The following is a 21954-nucleotide window of genomic DNA, read 5'->3' as shown; positions in this document are numbered from 1 at the left end:
GGTAATACAGGGCGGTCCAGCTGACCTTATAAACAAAAACCGAACGAAAATGTATGTTATACCCCCTGTTACGACTGAATGCAAAGCTGGTCAATAAAATGCTAATATGGCAACCCCGTTACTTTTGACATTTGCTTTTTCCCATATGTTGCGCACCCGCTTTTTCGCTCTCTTTTTGCTTTGACTTTTTCGCGAACGGACGTGCCGCTGCAGAATATAATTTGAATATACAAAATTATATACTCTACAATATAATATATTACAATAAGTAAAATTAAATTAAATTTGAAACATATATTTTGAACATTTTGGCATCCCTTGCGGGGAACCTTTCCCTGCACATTGGAAATAATAAAAAGTAAGGCAGTAGCAGTCCAGCAACGTTCTACACTTCGAAGGAACTTAACCTCAAATACGGAAGACCCGCGTGTTCGTCGCACAATCAAACATGGTGCTTGGAAAGGAAGAGTCTTTGTCCAAGCTCATCTTAAACTTTGGTGCAAACACGCGTAAAATGGCAAAGTCCAAAAAAACAAAGGGCTATCTCGGAGCCAGGCGCAGTCTGCTGTCGGAGTATTGGTCGCGCTACCACGCTATTCGCGACGATCTTGGTGCGCTGGCGGTCACTGATGCTAATGCAGCAGCGGTGCGTGACGCACTGTCCGATGAGCACTTTGCAGCTATTGAAGGAGCATATTGCGAAGCAATGGGTGAACTCAACGATGGTATCGACGAGCTTTCAGATATCGGCAATGACAGTTTTAATCAATCTGCCACGCTTCGCTCATTTACAGCAAGTGCACCACTCACAATTCTTCCAAAAATCGAGTTGCCGAAGTTCGATGGGTCTTTTGAAAAGTGGCTAAGCTTTAAGGACATGTTCACTACGTGCGTGATCAAAGATACGACACTCTCCAACGTGCAACGAATGCACTATCTCAAAAGCAGCGTACAGGGCGGGCCGGAGGTTATGCTCCGGAGTTTTTCGGTTATAGACGCTAATTTTATAATCGCGTGGGACCTACTCCAACAAAGGTATGACAACAGACGACGACTTGTGAAGTCATACTTGCGAAACATTGTCAAGTTGGCGGCAATGCCCATAGAATCCGAAACGAGTCTGCGAAAACTGTTGGACACCGTGACTGAGTCAATGCGTGCGTTACAACAGCTTGGCCGTCCAACAGCTCAGTGGGATGATTGGCTAATTTTTCTAATCACCGAAAAGCTCGATTCTGCCACAGTTAAAGAATGGGAGATGAGTCTTGGTAGTCCAAATGAGCTGCCTGCTTACAGCGATTTAGTCTCGTTTCTAGAAAAACGCATTCTTGGATTGGAAGCAGTGGGGGCAGCTGCCAAGAATAAATCGAAAGATTTTTCACAAAAATCACCACACAATCAAGCTGTGCGAAGTCATCAAACGAGCTTTGGCCGATGCTCATGCTGTTCGGGTAAGCATACGCTTATGTACTGCCCGGATTTCCGCAAGAAAACATCTTCAGCAAAATTAGATCTGGTTCATAAGGCAAAACTTTGCAAAAATTGTCTAAAACCAGGCCACACTCTTGACGAGTGCTCATCTACTTATACATGCCAAAGGTGCATGCAAAAACATCATACACTGTTGCATGACAGTCTTTCTACGCAACCCAACAAGGTTGCTACTCATCATACGCGTTCCGATTATTTAATACAGACACCAAACACAAATGATCTCACATCTGTTCTGCTTGCAACTGCGGTTATTGGAATACGCTCTCCCACAGGGCATGAACTCCAACTGCGGGCGCTTCTGGACAATGGATCACAGGCATCTTTTATCAGCGAGTTTGCAGTTCAACAACTACACCTTCGCAGAGCCCGTCTTCAAGTACCCATCACCGGTATAGGCGGATGCCGTGTAGGTGAGTCTAATGGCGTAGTTCATTTCTCATTACATTCACTTACAGAACCCGAGTTCAACATCGATTGTTCGGCTCTGGTCCTGCCCCCCTTGGGACATCTCATGCCGTTAAAACGTGTCGATCCAAAACCATATTCGGAATTTCTCGATCTGCCATTAGCCGATCCAAACTTCTTCGAACCAGGGTCTATTGATGTCATCATCGGCGCAGACCTCTACGGTCTCCTTTTGCGCAACGACATCAAACGCTCTGCCATCAACAAAGTTACCGCACAGAATACTCACTTAGGATGGGTAATCTACGGGCGTCTGCCCCACACATCTACACTACTCCTGGCCACCACGTTTTGCGCTACAGCCACTACTGAGCTCAACAATTTGGTTCAGCAACTGTGGAAGTGCAATGAATGTGAGGACGTGGAAGGCTCATCCTCAATGACGCAAGACGAAATTTACTGCGAGAAGCTATTTGAGCGTACAGTGTGTCGCGATCTTTCCGGGCGCTATCACGTTCAATATCCCTTTAAGGAGTCCTGTGACCTTGCTGCTCTATCCGATTCTAAATCAGATGCCCTTCGACTATTCGCATACCAACAAGCGCGCCTTCAAAACAATGCCACACTGAATGAAATGTATACAGCGTTTATGGCTGAGTACAGAAATCTTGGTCATATGGAGCCAGTCCCATCTGACGATATTGCGCATCCAGTATGTTACATTCCTCATCATGGTGTGTACAAAAAGGGTAGCACTACGACGAAGCTTCGCACTGTATTTAATGCTTCAAGGAAATACAAAGGTGGCGTTTCTCTAAACGACTGTCTTCATGTTGGACCCAAGCTGCAGAGCGACTTAAGCTCCATCATTTTAAAATGGCGAATGCATCGAGTTGCGTTCATAGCGGACATTGAAAAATGTTATCGCCAGATTTTAGTCAGCAGACCTGATGCTGATATGCAGCGGATTGTCTGGCGTGACGAGCAGGGCAAGCCAGCCATTTACCGGTTGCTCACTGTAACTTACGGCTTAAATTGCTCGCCCTATCTCACCATTAAGGTTCTGCACACGCTTGCTACGGATGAAGAACACGATTTTCCGGCAGCATCAAAAATATTAACGGAGTCGTTTTACATGGATGATTGCCTGCATGGTGCCGCAACCGTGGAAGACGCTCTGAATATTCAACGCCAGCTACAACAGCTTTTGCAGCGCGGCGGATTCAACCTTCGGAAGTGGATGTCCAACTCTACTGAATTTATGGGACATCTGTACACTGAAGACGAAAACCTTGGGCTGTCCCGCAACTTAAATCTTGATAGCGAAACAAACGCTCTCGGAATTTATTGGCTGTGCGACACTGACAGCATCGGTTACAAGACAAACGTAACACCTATCATTGGAGACATCACAAAGAGGCAGCAATTGTCCGATGTGGCCAAAATCTATGACCCGCCGGGTCTACTAGCACCTGTCGTAGTTAAAGGTAAAGCTATTTGTCAGCAGCTGTGGTTATCGGGTGTCGATTGGGACGATCCCATTCCTGATCCATTTCAACAAGAATGGCGACGCTTTAGAGCCGAAATGCCTCAAATAAGAGAACTCAAAGTGCCCAGGTGGGTTGGAGCTGAGCCCAGTGTATCCAGTTACCAACTGCATGTATTTTCTGATGCCTCTACTGTGGCATATGCTGCTGTCGCGTACCTTCGTGTGGAAACTTCAGGTAAAGATGTAAAAATATCAATTCTAACCGCTAAGACTAAGGTGGCACCACTGAAGAAGATAACCATCCCGTGTTTGGAGCTAAACGCTGCTCTACTCGCAGCGAAAGTAGCCGCTAAAGTGCTGTCAACACTGCAACTACCAGCGATTCGACTTTACTGTTGGTCGGATTCCAAAACCACGCTCAGCTGGATTCGATCAAATCCTGGTAAACACAAGCAATACATCAGCAATCGTCTAACTCAAATCCAAGAGTTAACACCAATCAATGCTTGGAAGTATGTACCTACTACAACGAACCCAGCCGACATTGCATCCCGGGGTATTTTCCCGTCTCAGCTCGCAGGGTTGTCGCTGTGGTGGCGGGGACCTTCGTGGCTAAATCGTCACTCAAGCACCTGGCCTGAACAACACAACGGTTCGACAGATCCAGACGAAGAATTAGTTCTCTCTCTAGTGACGATTCCGGAAGAGTCCAAACCAACCATGCTCACGACATTGCTTCAAAAATACTCGAATCTCAACAAGCTATTGACAGTCACATCTTGGTGTCAGCGTTTCCTTGCCGCACTGATGAAGCGACCCCATGAAACAACTCTATGGTGCACTGTGACCGAAAGAACCGCGGCCTTGCAATTCTGGATAAGCAAACCGATTTGCCAGAAGAGCAAGCTCCTCAAATTGAACCCAGTTTTGGATGACGATGGTATTTTGCGTTTAAACGGGCGGTTGAAGAACGCAAACATGCCTTTCTATGAACAGTTTCCATGCTTGTTACCGAAACAGGATCCTCTGTGCACGTTACTGATCAGTCAAGCGCATGACTATACGTTGCATGGCGGCGTTCAATCGACTCTCAACTTTATAAGAAGAAGATACTGGATTATTGACGCTCGTTCGTCAATCAGACGATTCATTCATCGTTGTATAAAATGTTTTCGTTACCGAGGTGTTCCCTCGACCCAAATCATGGGAAGCCTTCCCACGCATCGCTGCAACGCAGCAAAACCTTTTAGTCATTGTGGTCTCGATTACGGTGGACCGTACCAAATTCGTAGCGCGAAAGGCAGAGGCCATCACAGTTACAAGGGCTATGTTGCCCTATTCGTATGCTTCAGCACCCGAGCAATTCATCTGGAGCTGGTTAGCGACTTGAGCACTGCAGCGTTTCTTGCAGCCCTTCGAAGATTCTTTGCACACCGTGGATACAGTTCGGACATACATATACAGCGACTGTGCTACAACGTTCGTAGGAGCCGATGCGGAACTAAAAGCAGATCTGACCAGCTTTCGACAACAGCTTGAGGCGGCAGCACGGTACGTGCCAACTTGGGGAGTAACATGACATTTCATACCACCTGGATCTCCAAATTTCGGAGGCATCTGGGAGGCGGGTATAAAAAGCATGAAACATCATTTAAAGCGCATAATTGGCAGCGCGAAGCTAACATTTGAAGAATTTTATACTCTTTTAAAGCAAGTGGAAGCAGTGCTTAACTCCAGGCCGATCCGTTAGTTGCTACTCCCGAACCAAGTTTACTTGATGTTAATCCAAATCGACTCAAAAGGTGGAAACAGCTTCAACAAATGCAACAACATTTCTGGGCCCGATGGAGTTGTGAGTACCTGCGAGAACTACAAGTAAGACGCAAATGGCATCAAACTAGCACCAATCTAGCACCCGGAGACTTGGTCTTAATACGCGACGAGCGCGCTCCTCCCACTCAGTGGACGTTGGGTCGTATAATAGACGTGCATCCAGGAACTGACGACGTTGTCAGAGTGGCAACCATTCGTACGCCAACTTCCATTATCAAGCGAGCCATATCAAAGTTAGTACTGTTGCCTATGGAGGACACCTGATGTCTTTACGGTGGGCGGCTGGTCCCTTATTTCGTCGCAGGACCTGGACGAGGTGGGCGGAATGTTACGACTGAATGCAAAGCTGGTCAATAAAATGCTAATATGGCAACCCCGTTACTTTTGACATTTGCTTTTTCCCATATGTTGCGCACCCGCTTTTTCGCTCTCTTTTTGCTTTGACTTTTTCGCGAACGGACGTGCCGCTGCAGAATATAATTTGAATATACAAAATTATATACTCTACAATATAATACAATAAGTAAAATTAAATTAAATTTGAAACATATATTTTGAACACCCCCATTACGAACATCTCAATATTGCGAACGAGCAGGAAACATTTCTCTTATTTGGGTTCCAGAGCATGCGAACAGGGAAATGAAATCGCCCATGAGCTTGCCACGAAGGGGTCGACAGAACCGGATCAGTTGGGAAACAGCACAATTTCTTTCTTAAAAAATCACAAGACAGGTGGAGTTATATCTTATCATATGCAATCTCTAAAACTCCTTAGACCCACTTGCGGTTACTTAGTGTGCCTTTTTCGGATATTCTGAGGCAGTTCTTCAGCCCAGATACCTTTTATCTACTTTACTACATCAACAGCACTGGATTGCTGTAGATGGTTTGTCTTCCTTTATGTTTTGAAACTTTCGCTATGCTGTAGCTCCCTCAATTTTGCTCCGATTGACCTGATATTTTTCTAAGTAATTGCAGCCTTTGTAAATATGCAAAACTCATGAAAATTGGTTGTGAAACAACAAAACTGTCAAATCTCCCCGGTAAAGATGATGTAACTCCCTCAATTTTGGTCTGATTGGTCTGAAACTTTAACATATAATCTTTCAGTAAAAATGCCATAACTCGCTCAGCTTTGATTTGATTAACTTAAAATTTCGGCACGTAATTGCAAAAGCCTCAGCCTTTCTAAGCATGCACAAATCATGAAAATTGGTTGTAAAGTAATAAAACTGTGAATTGTCAAATAAATCCTTCTGGGAATTCTCAAAGGCTGACATGAAAGAAATTGCAGAAAAGAAAATAAACGACATAGGCAGATTCATAGTCAAAACATAATGGTTCGACTAATAAAAAATGTTTCTACAAGTGGTGAATCAAAATGGCATTTTTTTGGAATTGTGTCTGGGCTGTGCCCCTCACACAATACCTCCACCACCACCAATATAACAAAGTGTAGATTGATGTTAACTGTTGACATTTAATGATATTTTTTTTAATGAGGTGTCACCGCTTTTCTTCCGTATAAATTACATACTCGAACGTTTTTTATATCGAAGAAAAAGCGTAGATCCTTCAATTAAATATTTTACGTTAAGGGGTTTTGCATTAGAGACATGCCGATGTAACCAAGTTTTTTTTAGCGGCTCCCAACAAATCTGCTGATTGTTATTTAGTGGCTAATGCCAAATCACCGTGACAAAACACGATTAGGCAGCAATTGAACATGATAAAGCTTATCAATAACAGCATGCAGGTATGACCACTTCCCACGAAGGTGATATGAATAGGATAACAAAATTGAGCAATTTGACCCTGCTATACCCATTCTGAAAGTCGCTGAGGAGCTGAGTTACCAATAAGCCCCAATCGACCTATGACTCCAAAGCTAACATAACAAAGGCCGTTACACAATTTTTGCCTTATCAATAGAGCGAAATCATTGAAAAGTCTCTCCGATCCTTGTCACCCCACCACACCAAACTACTGCAGGCATTTAAGTCGTGTCCTATTCCATGGATAATACCGTACATGAGGCCTTCAAGTGAAAGAAGAATTTCGTTAATACCTCACACACAGCTTCCATTTCAATATCGACCTACCTTATTGTGAAAGCTTGAAAAACTTCAGTATTTGTTTTTTTTTTACGCTAACAAAATATCGCTCCAATTTCGCTATTGGCAGGAAGCACTAGAACTGCAACAGCATCAGCATACATATTTACAAGTACTCGTACGTATTTAGGCTAGCATTTGCTTGTTGGCTTACACAAAATTTAGAGAAAATGGAGCTACAAAAAACCATAGCAAAAACTTTGAGTAGTATGATGTTGGGCTTTGTTGTTGTTTTGTTTCTAATCTCCAATCATTTAACACAAGGTATAGACGACGTAGCCGAATGGGTTGGTGCGTGATTACCATTCGGAATTCACAGAGAGGTCGTTGGTTCGAATCTCGGTGAAAGCAAAATTAATAAAAACATTTTTCTAATAGCGGTCGCCCCTCGGCAGGCAATGGCAAACCTCCGAGTGTATTTCTGCCATGAAAAAGCTCCTCATAAAAATATCTGCCGTTCGGAATCGGCTTGAAACTGTAGGTCCCTCCATTTGTGGAACAACATCAAGACGCACACCACAAATAGGAGGAGGAGCTCGGCCAAACACCTAACAGAAGTGTACGCGCCAATTATTTATTTTTTTTTATAGACGACGTCGCTTAGTTACAGCGGATCAGCATTAAGCTGAAACTTGTTTTTGCACTTTCTTTGTTTGTGTGTGCTAGTACGTCTTTTTCCCCCTTTTTTCTTCTTTTTTTTTAGTAGAGTCCTTCTGCTGTAAACCAGGCAAAACGTACTCGGGCGAGTATAATTTGCTTAGTGTTTGTCGCATTTTCCAGTAGAACTCAATCGTCTGGCATAAAAAGTTTGGAAGCCTAAGCTGCTTATATTGAATGAGTTTGTTTAATTGTTTGTGGGCTAAAGTCAATGATTTAAATGCCGCAAGAGTTGCTACTTTTCAAATGTAAAAATAAGGCCAACACAGCTTTTTTAAAAGGACATATTTTCGTATTTTATTTTTAGCTTTGCCAAATAGCCTATTAAAAATACGGTTTAAAATGTGTATATTAGTTCGAATTATATTAGTTTTTTTTTTGTTTTTGGTAAATTAGTTTAGAAACAAATGTATGCTTGTATGTGGTTTTTGTGCACGGGAAACAAATTTTCGATGTTTATTTGGTTCAAAACCCTCTACTGTAGAGGAAAGTATCAGCTACAACTAGCAGTTTATCAAATTAATGCAATTATGGGGATAACGTGCCGGTTGAGGTCCGATTCTTTAAATTTTTCTAATGCATTTTAGAGATGATGCAATCACAAGCTCATTGAAATGTAGAAGACGCACCAGAAAATGCAATGGTATTTTTAAGAGTTTTTCGAATCGTCTAATTCACGTAAAAAAGGCAATTATGTTGTTAAACATAAATTTCATTTTAGGGGGGTCAAAGGAAACTATGAAGGCCAATTGAAAATCCGGATTTTGCAGTTTTCTCTGCTTGACTAAGCCTAAGAAAAAGTATAGGGTGCTTTTTGAGAACCTTAGAATTTAAGATGACAAAACAAAACAGAAATTTTGAGGGAATATTATTTATTTTACTACAATCTGGTAGATAGTTTCATGTTACCTACGCTTCGAATATAATATCCGACATATGTTCGACGTGGCTACGAGTTATACGGTCAATTCAATCAATCCAATTTTTGACTACTTTGCCAACAAATCTGCCGAAATGCCGTCAATCGTGGCTTAAATATTGCAATGAATTGGTTGTTAAGTTGCTGTATGACGAGTGTTGAAACCAAAAGTCGCCGATGCTTATTCTTCTTCTTGATTGGAACGATAACCGCGATTTTGGCCGCCATTTTTCGTGCAAACCAGTGCCAGTTGGACACAGCCAAGTACTTTTCCACCTAATCTTTTCAACGCAGTGAAGACCTTACTCTTCCTCTGCTACCACCAGCTGGTTCCGCTTGAAATACTTTCGGAGCCAGAGCGTTAGTATTCATTCGGTCGACATGACCCAGCCAACGTAGCCGCTGGATCTTTATTCGATGTGCAATGTCTATGCCATCGTAAAGCTCTTATATGTAGTTCATTGTTCCATCGCCTGCGATACTCGCCGTTGCTAACGCGCAAAGGTCCAAAAATCTTCTGCAGAATTTTTCTCTCAAACACTCCAAGCAACGCTTCACCGGATTATAGTGTTAGTTTTGTTCGTCGAGAAAGTATTTTACTACTTAGTCCAAAGAGAGTTTTTTCGTTGGATTTCAAAGCTGGCATGGTTATCGGTGTTAATGCTGGTCACCAACTAAACGAAGTCCCTTACAACCTCGGAGAATGGTTCCATGTGTAGAAGTCCACGCAAGTGGGCAAGGTCACTGATTGCCATTCACTTGGGAATCATCAGGACGATTCTTCTGCATATGGTCCAAGCAGCTCACAACTTCCGGGCTTAGCCGAAGTATCCTCTGAGTAGCTTCCGAACACCCGTTCGAGAGTGAGCTAATGAGAGAAGGCGAAGCACCCCAAAATTGTGCCGAATGAAAACGAAGCAAAGCCTCGGATGAGAACTACCTACACTGATAACGTCGATATTTAGCTAATTAGTTTTTATATATATATTTTCCCGTGGTTCCTATGTGGAACAAAGGGCCTCAATAAACAAGTTAAAGTTAAATCTATTAGAAGCTAGGAATTTTATTTGCCGCCAGGAGCGGCCTGCTTGTTGCACTTCTGTTTCTACTAGTCGCCTCCACGTGTTAGATGGTCTGCCAGGTCTGCGGCTGCCTTGGGGTTCCAATCCAGGGCTGCTCTAGTGATATCACCATATGGCTTTCGAAGTGTGTGACCGATCCATTTCCATTTGCGGCGTCGAATTTCGAGATAGACTGGTATCTGTTTCGTTATAGTCCACAGATCGGAGTTTGATATGACGTTAGGCCAAAAAATGTGCGTGATCTTGCGAAGGCTGCGGTTGATGAATACTTGCATTGCTTGTATGTCGCGTGTTGACGCGTTCCACGTTTCGCATGCATACAAGAGGACAGATTTCACATTGGACTCGAAGATTCTCAGTTTCGTGCGCCTCGTTATATGCGTTGCTCTCCAAACTTTATCAAGCATGCCAAACACTACGCGAGCTTTCGATATCCGGTTACGTATGTCAGCCGCTGAACCGCCGTTTTTATTTATTACACTGCCTAGGTAGCAGAATTCATCTACAGCTTCGATGTTAGTGCCGCGTATCTGAAAGATATGTGAATCGGTGGTGTTGATGCGCATTATCTTTGTCTTCGCAATGTTTATTTTCAGTCCAGCCCTCGCTGCGAATTCGCTCACCGCCTCTATTTTTGCTTGCATATGTGAGTGTTTGTGTGATAGCAGGCAAATATCGTCAGCGTAGTCTAAGTCCTCAAGGTTGCCGCTCAGGCCCCAGGATATGCCTCTGTTCGCCGCTGAGGCTTGTCGCATCACTAAGTCCAGTACCAGATTAAATAAGAGCGGAGATAGCACGCATCCCTGTCTTACTCCTGTTCGAACTCGAATAGCGTTGCTCAGGATGCCCTCATGTCTCACACGGCAGCTTGCTTCACTGTACAGTTCTTTGACAAGTGAAATGATTTTTTCAGGTACTCCTTTGCAGTAAAGTGCTCCCCAGATTGCCTCGTGGTTAACAGTATCAAAAGCTTTTTCAAAGTCGATGAAGCAGAGATAAAGTGGCGAACGCCACTCGACCGATTGCTCGACAATCACTCTCAGGGTGTTGATTTGATCGACGCAAGAACAGCGTGGTCGGAATCCCGCTTGTGCATTCCGTAGGCCACTTTGCAGTGCGTCGGAAAGCTAATTAGTTTTTGGAAACCAAAAATTCAGTCAGCATACCGCGATTGCCATTCACTTCCCTAATTTTAGTGAATAGACATGTCGGCATGTCGATGGTTCGCATAGAGCTAAAAAAGGACCCTATATATTAAAAAAATTTGTTCCAGGACATTATGATATGTATTTTTATGAAAAATATTGGAGGAAAACATTGAACAGAATTCCTTCTAGTTTCCTCTTCTTCTTAATTAAAAATGGAAAAAATTGGGTTTCTTCCTTTAAAAATGGTCAAATTAAGTAAACTTTTCAGTCTTACGCTCTGTGGCGGTAGGTTTTTCAAAATAGTAAACATCAAAAACTCACTTTGTTGTACCCAAAACCCACATGTGGTCATACATTTTCTATCAAAACCATGAAGCATAAAAAAATAACTAAATTTAAAAATACAGAGGTACGAAATCCGTTTTAGAGCTAGGATTCCTCAGATTTTTTTGTTCAGAACTGTCAGTAGAATACTCCAGTCGCCAAAACGGTCGGTTATATAATGATCTGGCTTAAATAGTTACTTTGTGTGGGTAAGAAGTGTTTGAATTCACCTCAAAAGTGAGTCATTCGCTCAGCTCAGTAAACTCTGGATGAGAGAATTGACTGATAAGGTTACAAAGCTGCAATATGTGACTGAGTGAGTGAGAAGAAACTGCATAAGCTTCTGAAACTAAAAAACCTGCAGTTCTTGTTAGTGGTGATATCTTGGTGGCACACTATTCGGTGGGACTTCAGGTTCATTCACTGCTAACTATCTGAAGGTTGTTAAAGTGGAACCGTTTAGGGATTTGCACGGCAAGATTCACCTACGAGTATTTTGATTCTCATATTTTAAATACACGTGAGGAGTTGCCAGAAAGCCAAATTAGTCTCCTATGGGAAATTCTGATAAGCATGCTGAGCTTCCAAATTTCCAATACTAAATCGCCTTCATTCAAATATTTATGACTACTTTTTCTTTTGTGAAACAGTAAGAAGCATATAATATATTATTAGATGAACATTTAGTTGAAAGAAGTATTAAAAAGTTTAAGGTTCAAATATCAGAAAATGTATAGTATCTATGAGTTTATGCTTGTAAATGGATTTAATTTGTTCTAAAAGCTGTGATAAGCTTTGTGTCCTTCGAGCACCTCGAGCGCTCCGTAGCACAAAGCAATCAGTCATATGTAAGTGTCGCTATCTCAGTAACTGCTATCAAATGCACTTATACGCGTACACAGTAGAGTTCGGTGTATTTCAAAACAAATTTCAGTAATGATATCATTTTAACTCGTCTCTTTTTCTATTTCACTGTACATCTTTTCTTGCAACGACAGTAGTTGACTCTGTCCTCTATTGGCTTTGGACACTGCACTCGACTCGTTTATAGTCAGTAGCAACATGTGCCAGCGAGTACGTGCCACAGAGTTGTCACAAGAAAAGAAATAGTTTATTTTGGAACACTAACCGTCCATTATTAATTTCCGGCAAACATTTTAAATTGTCTACTTTTACCATTATTATTTGTCTCTGTATATGATATAAAAAATAAATCTAAACAATAGCACAGCGCTGCTGCCCAATCACGACAGTTTGACATTGCAACCATTTTGCTTCATTTTGCTGTCAGTTATGAACGAATAGGATATATTTATGTTGGTAAGTACTCATACGGTACCACTATTAGAGCCTACTCGAGTTTTGACCATCCGTTGACCAATTGTGAGAGCAACTTAACGTAGGTACGTTTACGAGTAACGTCATACGGGATTTGACAGAGAGAGAGAGAGAGAGAGAAGCGAATAAAATGAAGACGAAATGTATAAAGTGAGTTTAGTTGAACACAATCGGTCGTCTTTCATCCAGTCACTGTTGGCAGCGACTGGGTTGATTTTTTCGTATATTACCAACCCAATCTCAGTTTTTGTTATGGCAGCTGTTTCATTCAAAATCGCTAAGAGCCGGCTACTGATTTGGTGTTTGTCATACGTGCTATATTCTCTCCACCAACTGATGACTACTATCTGAATACCGGCGTAGATATTTTCAAAGCCAAATATTTGTGAACAGAATTGCAAAATATGTTTTCTTTAAGAAAAGAGCTTAATGATTGAAATATATTTGAAAATGTTGAAATCATCTTCATTGTACTGACTGGTGAAAACGTTGGTGTTTTCTCAGGAGAAATATGAAAGGTTTATAACATTTTGAAATTGGGGCTCATTAAACCTGTTTATAGATCATACAAAATTGCGCACTGAGGCTGCTGGAAGATCCTTCTACAATTAATTTCAAATAGGAGTAGCTGCTATAAAAAAAAAGATTGGCTTAAACATAATAGAGAAAAACATTTAGTAACGCCAGAGATGCACCAGCTGAACTTGTATGTCATACAAATGGATATGAAAGCTTCAGTCCTAACATCAATCGATTAGGTATTCGCAGCTGATGATGACAGTATAAAACGTATACTCCTTTTAAATGAGAAAATGCTTGATTTCACTAGCTGTCACAGGTAAACACAATAAAGAAAATACTTGTATGCCTCATTAACGTCAAATAAATAAGAAGAAAAGGTACGGCTGTTTCTAAGTAACAGTAATTAGAGGCTTTCTGGGCTGTCTATGACCTACTTTCTGATAGATGAGCCCTAAGTGACTTCACCGAATGCTGGGCAAGTACACTGATAGCCAAAAGGTCCAGCTCTCATTAGTGGGTGAGGTCTCAAGTGGTACTGATACGATAAATTCACCCAAGTCCTTTTGGTAGTAGCTTCATGGAAAATGTTGAAACGGGATCATGTAATTTAATTACCATTGACATGGGAGTCCGGCGAATTATTATTTAATTGCTATCTAATAAATTTAATTTTTTTTTAAGTACGACAAAATTTTAAACAGGCTATATTTTATAACTAATATAATTTTTTTCTTCTTCATTCTTCATAGAATAACAACGCGAGGTGCGTTAGAGCTTTCTTGACAATGATCCTCCAAAGCGGTTGATCTTGAGTTTTTGTTTCGTAGTTACGTATTCCCAAATCCTTCAGATCGTTTTCCACTGCGTCTATCCAACAATTCCTCGGTCTACCGTTGGCTGTACGCCCATTAGCTTTGCCGTCATGGCTCTCTTCACGGCACAATCAGCAGACTTACAGTTAACATGACTTAGCCATTTTATCTGCTGCACTTTAGCAAAACGCACAGCTGTCTCATTCTGAGTGAGATCGTTTAGTTCGGAGCTGTGCCGGATTCTATGGGTGTCATCATCTATTCTTATTGGGCCAAACCTATTTCCTAAGCTTTTTCTTTCCACGCTAGCAATCAGCGCGCAGTCCGCAACTTTAAGTTAAGATTAGTCAGATAAGGGTATTGTACATAATTAGCTTTGTAGTTTTAAACAAGAGCCGAGACTTAAACAAGTTAAGGTGGCCATAACATGTTTTGTTGGCGGCGTTGATATGATCTGTGACTGCAAAAGTTGATTCACCGCTGCATGCCAACTTAACTCCCAAACTTGAAATGCTGCACTTCTTTAAAAGCATTAGATCCCACATGAAAATTTTGCACCTGTGTAGGCCGCCTTGACTGAAGCAAATATTTGAACCTTTGTTGACTTTCTTTACGATGAAGTGCAGCATCAAATTATATATGACAGTTGAAAGAGCATCACCTTGTTTTACACCTGTTTCAATAGAGAAAGAATCCGTGAGCTTCTCTTGAATGATCTCTATTGCTTCTGTGTTTGTTCCAAATGCCATCCTCATTTGTGCTGAATTTATTCTTGTCGTGTGAGCTGTTACAGTTAAACACAGGACAAGTACTAGTGCCATGCTCCAATAAACTAGTTATATGCCAATTCTGTATCAGTTCGATTTGCTGCTGGAGTGTAACTCAACATGCATATGGGAGAAAGCGTATATTTGTTTCAGTGTGTTAGTGTGTAAAAAAACTGTTGATAAAATGATATGGAATACGATTCAATACTACCTGTAATTTATAAAATGTTAGCAGAGTGAATTTGATTCGTTTCAGTATTTTTTTAGGTGCCCCACTTTCAAAGTAATGATGAGACAATTTTTGTTTTTTGTCTTGCTTTCGCTTTGCGATGTTATTGGATGCATGTAGGGTGGATTGCTGATATCCTGCTCAAAGCATTCGAATTAAATTTCATTATTTTTAAAGTAAAATTTTAAGTTTCATTACTTAAAAGTTAAATGGAAAATTGTTTACTTTGAAGCCTAGAAATGTGTGAATTTTTACATACAAAATTAATCAGTGTAACTCTTGAGTGAGTAACATTTCTACTTAATAAAGAAAATTATTGCGGTCGCCGTAGCCGAGTGGGTTGGTGCGTGACTACCATTCGGAATTCACAGAGATAACTTTGGTTCGAATCTCGGTGAAACACCAAAGTTAAGAAAAACATTTTTCTAATATTAAAGAGGATGACATGGATGACATTTGGTTTCAACAGGACGGTGCAACTTGTCACACTGCCAAAGTTACACTTGAACTTTTGGCTACTGTTTTTGAAAACCGAATAATCAACCAAAATTCCGATATCACTTGGCCGCCTCGGAGCTGTGATTTAAGCCCGTTAGACTATTTTTTGTGGGGAGCCGTTAAGGGCAAATGTTATGCGAACCATCCAGAGACCATTGATGCTTTAAAACACGAAATCGAAGTTGCCATTCATGAAATTGGAGCCCAAACAATCGAAAATGTGCTTAACCCTTTGAAGCATGGTGGGAAGCCAGGTTCCCACCTTCTTTTTTCTCAACTTTTCTCTACAGATTTCATATTTATGAAAATGGGACCGAGAAAATTTATTTATATGATAATCCATATATCAAAGAATGTAACTGAAACAAAGAAAATTGTTTTGCGTGAATTTATAAACAATTACAGATAAACAAATTGAAAAAATCGTCTATTTTCAGGAAAAAATTCATTTTTCAACAAAGTACATAATGTATAAAGATGGGACATGATACTATAAGGTTTTTGGGGTTGCTGATTACGAATCTGAGGTCAGATTTGAGAAATTCAATATGGCGGACCCCAAAAACTCCCTAATATCAAACTTGGTGAGTATCCAACAAGTTTTCAAAAAATATGTCCGCCATTTTGTATCCGCCATATTGAATTTCTCAAATCTGACTCAAGGTTCGTAATCAGCGACCCCAAAAACCCCCTAATATCAAATTTGGTGAGTATCCAACAAGTTTTCAAAAAATAGGTCCGCCATTTTGTATCCGCCATATTGAATTTCTCAAATCTGACCTCAGACTCGTAATCAGCGACCCCTGAACCCCTTAAAATTACATCCAATCATAAAAGCGGTTGGTAAGTAAAATGTGTGCTTCAAAGGGTTAAAAATTGGGTTGATCGAATGGCCTACTGTAAGGCCAGTCGTGGCTGTCATTTGAACGACATCATTTTTGATTCATAAATGACAATGATCGAGCTTCAAAATAAAAAAAAAGTTGGAAAAAATATTGATTAATTTTTGTTTTATAGCCGATTCAAAAATCAAATTTTACATGGCCCACCCTATATAAAGTTTGCAATCCGCTACTAAAAAAGGCTGAGCGGAAATTCAAAACGTAACTTTTAAAAAGTTGTGTAGAGAGTGTTTCGCATTAATTCTTTTAATATATCCTTCTTAGGGATCTCTTACTGTATCTTCTAACTTAAAAAATAGCGATAGTGTGAAATTTCTATAGTCAGCCTACCTTTTAAATCGACATTACCAACGACTGTTTTTATCCGCTCAATGAAGTGTATTTTCTGGTCCCAGCGTTAGATGGCCACCCCCTAAAACGAATCTTGACACTTTGCAGACTTGGGCAGGATTTGGAAATGTTGCCAAAAGACCAACTGTCCAACTTTATTATAAATAATTTGAGTGAAGTGAGATTGAAGTCGTATGACTTGAGTTCCTTAGAACTTGCCTTATGAGGTTTGTTAATGTTCCCATTCTGTAGTCGGGCCTAAAAAGCCACTATTGACCGATGCCCTTTGTGGTCATATGGACATAGGCCATTACTCAAATTCAGTCTCAACGCAGCAGAGTCATAGAAAATTCAAGCTCCCGAAATTGAAGCCACCGGCCCGTTAAATAAAAACGCACTTTCCTTAATCCTTCAATTTGCATTTAACGTTAACAACGTGAAGATGCCCGTGGTGGGTGTGGAGGAGCACGGCCAAACAACAAACAGAAGTGACGCGCCAATTCATTATTATTTTATACTTTTATTATCGTTGTTAAAAACTCTCATATCAGCAGTAACTGGATTATAAATTCATTAAGAAATTTATTCGGACAAATTTCCTCACCATAAATTTTTAAACGATCCAACTTAAGGGGGAAGTCTACTGTGACAAGGGAAAAAACAGGCTTATTTTCCGGATTTTATTTCTAACAAAATATTGCTCGTACATAAAATCTATTTAAACTGTTATCTTTATTATATATTTAAGTTTTCGAAAAAAAAATTTTAAGTCAAAATATTCAAAATGGCCGCTGTGGCACTTCAGCAAGCGCAGGTCCGCTTTTCTTAGGTGCCTAAACGGTGTACATGAAATCTTACGTTTCGGTGATCTAAAACAAAAAAAACAAAATATTGTTATCATATACATAGTATTGACTCTCGTCTGACGTAGGATTATGTCGATAAAAAATTTTGGCGTTGAAAAAAAAATTCTTGAAATTTTTTTCTTTTTTTTTTTGCCTAAAATTGATGTTACTATTGTTTATAACAATTTAACAAATAACGATATCAAAAAAATCCTATGTCAGACGAGAGACACTATTACAGAGAATATATAATTAAATTTTTAAGCTGATTCATTTATCAGAACTCGAGATATCGTGTACACCGTATACAAAAACTTAGTTTCGAGAAAAATGCGTTTAAAGTTTCAGTTTTCAGCGTTTAAAGCTTTGGAGCGCTTCGGGAAAAGGTCGAAATTTCAACGAAGAAAAATTGAGCCAGCTGTAACACATATTGTACCTTATTTAAGAGGGTTCAAAGTATTTTTTAAGCAAATAAAAAAAAATCGATTTTTTGAAAAATTCACAGTAGACTTCCCCCTTAAACAAGCTAAATTACTCAGAATTTGCTCAGCAAGCCCAAAGCTGCACTTATACCCCACTTTGGGGTCACATAAGTACGAAATGTGTGGCGTAACCATTTAACTGATGCTTACTTTGTCACTTATGGGACAACTTTTCATAAAGTTTTCACGTCAAAGCACTTTTTAAGAGATAAGTAAGGATATCACTCACATTAGCAATAAAATATTTACATATGTAAACACTTCAACTCACCAGGAACAAATTTTACAGCAACTTTATGATGGTTGCCCCAACACACACCTACATAAAAGTCCTCGTAGTCGCCGGAGCATACACGTATCCACTTAGACCAACACATTCAAACATTCAATGACATTCCAGCAGAAGCTTTGGTACGTCGTTTAAAAACGTCGTTTATGTTAAGTATTTTTGTTGAATTTATAATGCACATACACACATAGACTCTAAGTGAGCACACATACATGAAATACGTAATTAGAAAATTATTCTCATTACTCTATCTCTCATACATATTTGAAAAATACTTTTTGGCGTTTGGGGAGTTTGTGATGTAAGAAACTTGGTCAGATATGTCCAGTCCATCTGTCGGGTTTTATTAAAATTATTAACGGCTTCCGTTTGTGTTTTCATTGTAACAAAGTCTGTTTTTAGCCATTGTTTTTTTTTTTTTTTCTCGAGTTATATATAGGTACAAGGCGGCATAAAATTAATCAGCCTATCGGATGATTTATAATTTTTGCGAATGTACGACGTCATTCACATTTGATACTTGTAAACTAGCCAACTATAGTAAACAAACAGCCTAAGAATGGTGGGTGTAAAGTTCAAAGAAAGATTTCCATCACTCAAAATTATTTTTCATTAAAAAAATGATTCAAAAACAAAATTGGCTGATTAGTTTTGTGACGTTGAAATTTCAATGTCAAGTTGGACTTGGTTAGTTCTAAAATGTATTTATTGCTCTTATCGTATACGAAAAAAAATTTTCCTAATAAGACATCCTTTTAGGACTTATATTTTATTTAGAAAAGCATTTTTGTTTGTTGTTTTGAGATTCATACAAGGACGAATTTTTCGTGAAAAAAATATATTAGTGAACCACGTTATTTGAAAATCGTATAAAAAGGACCGTGTAAATATACAGTTGGATGTACAGCTGCTAAAGTGAGCAATGATCGTTAAGTTGAATTGCATTGCAGACGGATTTCCAACTTCTTTTGGCAAAAAGTTTCAATAGTGGGCTTGACTACACTGCGACTTTCCTATTTCTAATCCTATTCCCCTATTTGTCACATTGACTCCAGTTCTCAAAGTCCAGATCGGTGCAACGTACAACAGATCCAAGCTTACTACCCTACTAAATATAAAGGATTATTTTGCTATAGGACACTCAATGTCTAGGTGCGTTGCATATTCTAGGTGTGTGAGTAGTATGTATATTCCGGGCTACAACGCAATATCAAAAATGTTAAAATTTTAACATTTTTATCATTTTAACTCAAAAATTTAACATTTTTACCATTTAACTCATTTTTTTAACTTACAGTTACTCAAAATTTTAACATTTTTTAACATTTAACTCATTTTTTTAGCTTATATTATCTCAAAAAAAAAGTTAAAAATTTTGAATTGGGTCGATTTAGTCCACCCCTAAATTATAGTTACTCGTAGTTAATATTTTTAAGATATTAAAGATATCTATTTTTGATGTACTAGTAATCAATATTTAGGTTGGTACAGTTAAAATTTTGAGTTGGGTCGATGTCTATTAAGTGAAAAAATGTTAAAATATTTATTACAAAATATTTAAAGTAATCTATTCAAAAAAAAAAACAAAAAAGGATACATTTATTTTTTAAAGTACCTTTCAAAAAAAACGACGAACTCCTCAAAACAAGAGTCTTTGAGTCAGATTTGAACTTGCAACAAAATTATTGTTATAATTCCAACTGCTTAACCAACTCATCTAAACATCATATTCTGAAGTAATGTAATTACAGCTGAGTAGTATGCAAAGCAAGCAATGCTGATCTTATCAACATTGCTCACAATCTATAAATAGAATAAGCATAAGCACAAACCAAAAAAAAATGAAATACTGTTGAATACGAGTCACAAACTGCAAGATAAGCATAATATTTGATAAGCTTTTATACATCAACACATGTTTCGACTCTGTCGAAACCGTTTGACAAAGTCAAACATGGTTACAAGTGCAGTATGTATTTAGCGTTAGAAGAGGGTGGACGCAAAATAATTGAAACTTCAAATTTGAACTCTTTGAAGTTCAAATTTATAAAATTTACCCAATATTGGTTCATAACTTAAATCTCTTATTAAATATGTTATTGGATTAGATGGATAAATTTTACTAATATAAAATATTTCTCGAGTCCAATTATTTTTATATTTGTTTTCAAATTGTTTTTTATGTGATTGAATTCTTACTTTTTCTCCAATTTTAAAAACTGGTTTTTCTAAATTGTTTCTATTAATTTTAAAACAATTATCAAATATTAATTGTTCATTTTTTTCATTTACTTCACAAGGTTTCATACCAATAGTTCTATGTACATCTTTGTAATTATATTCATATAATATTTTATCAATTACATCAATCCAATTAGTATTTTTCTGAATTTCAAATCGTATTTTTAGTTTTTCATTAATGGTTCTATTAAATCTTTCTACAATTGATGATTTCTTTTCACTAAATGTTTGATACATGTTAATATTGTATTTATCTAAAACTTCTTGGAAATGTTTATTTAAAAATTCTTTACCAGAATCTGTATGAAGTAATTTTGGTGCACAACCTGCTTTTTTAATAATATTTAAAAATGCTTCAGAAGTTGTTTTTCCATCTTTCTTTTTTAATGGTTCTATATAAGCAAATTTAGAAAATGTATCAATTACATTAAGCATATATTTGTATCCTCTATTAATTCTAACATTAACTGTTGTCATAATTAGTAAATCTGCTGCCCATAGTTCATTTATGCCTTTAGTAATAATTTTTCTTCTTTCAAAATTTTTTCTTACTGGTTTATGCAACTCTTTTGCTATTTTAAAATCATTATTTTTAGTATCAATAAATTCATCTTTATCCATTTCAAAAATATTTAAAATTTATTTTAATTAAATAACAATGATATCAGATAAAGTTTTAAAAGAATATATTAAAACACAAAAAGACTTAAAAAATAAACTTCAACAATTTAATTTAAACAAAGTAATAAAACAAGAAAAAATTAATGAAGATCTTCAAGCAATTATTGAACCATTAAATCAATCAGTTATTAATGTTCACAATTTAAATGATAGCTTTAAAAATTTAATAGTAGATTTAAATCAATCATATAAAAAAACAATAGATGGACATTCACAAAGTGAATATGTTTCAACGGAGTCGAAACCGTTTGACAATAATATGAATTTACAAACTAATGAATTTAACGAAAAGCAACTATCACCAATTAGAAAAACAAACAAACAAAAATTAGTTGAAAGTACACCAACAACTAGCACATGTTCACGAAGCGAACAGTTAACTCCATCAACATCAAAAGACGCTCTTTTGCGTAGTGCAAATGAAACGTTATCTACACCAGTACAATTTATTTCAGACAAAATTGGAAATATGGCAATGAAATATTTAAATTTAAATAATTCTGATATGAAATTATGTGACAATATTTTTGGTCTAAGATCTGAAGATGGA

At 38.3% G+C, this 21954-nt stretch overlaps 1 protein-coding gene across 1 annotated transcript in view; it reads left to right on the top strand.

The window, feature by feature from the left end:
- The first annotated feature begins 448 nt into the window (after positions 1–448).
- Positions 449–21954, top strand: part of LOC128861772 (uncharacterized) — a 37156-nt gene continuing 15650 nt past the window's right edge. The window contains exon 1 of the mRNA XM_054100155.1: positions 449–4517. Coding sequence (XP_053956130.1) covers positions 449–4517 — 4069 coding nt within the window. The remainder of the gene's footprint in view (positions 4518–21954) is intronic.

Source organism: Anastrepha ludens, chromosome 4, assembly GCF_028408465.1.
Source record: "Anastrepha ludens isolate Willacy chromosome 4, idAnaLude1.1, whole genome shotgun sequence".
In the NCBI taxonomy this organism is placed as follows: domain Eukaryota; kingdom Metazoa; phylum Arthropoda; class Insecta; order Diptera; family Tephritidae; genus Anastrepha; species Anastrepha ludens.
This window is presented reverse-complemented; position numbering and strand designations above follow the sequence as displayed.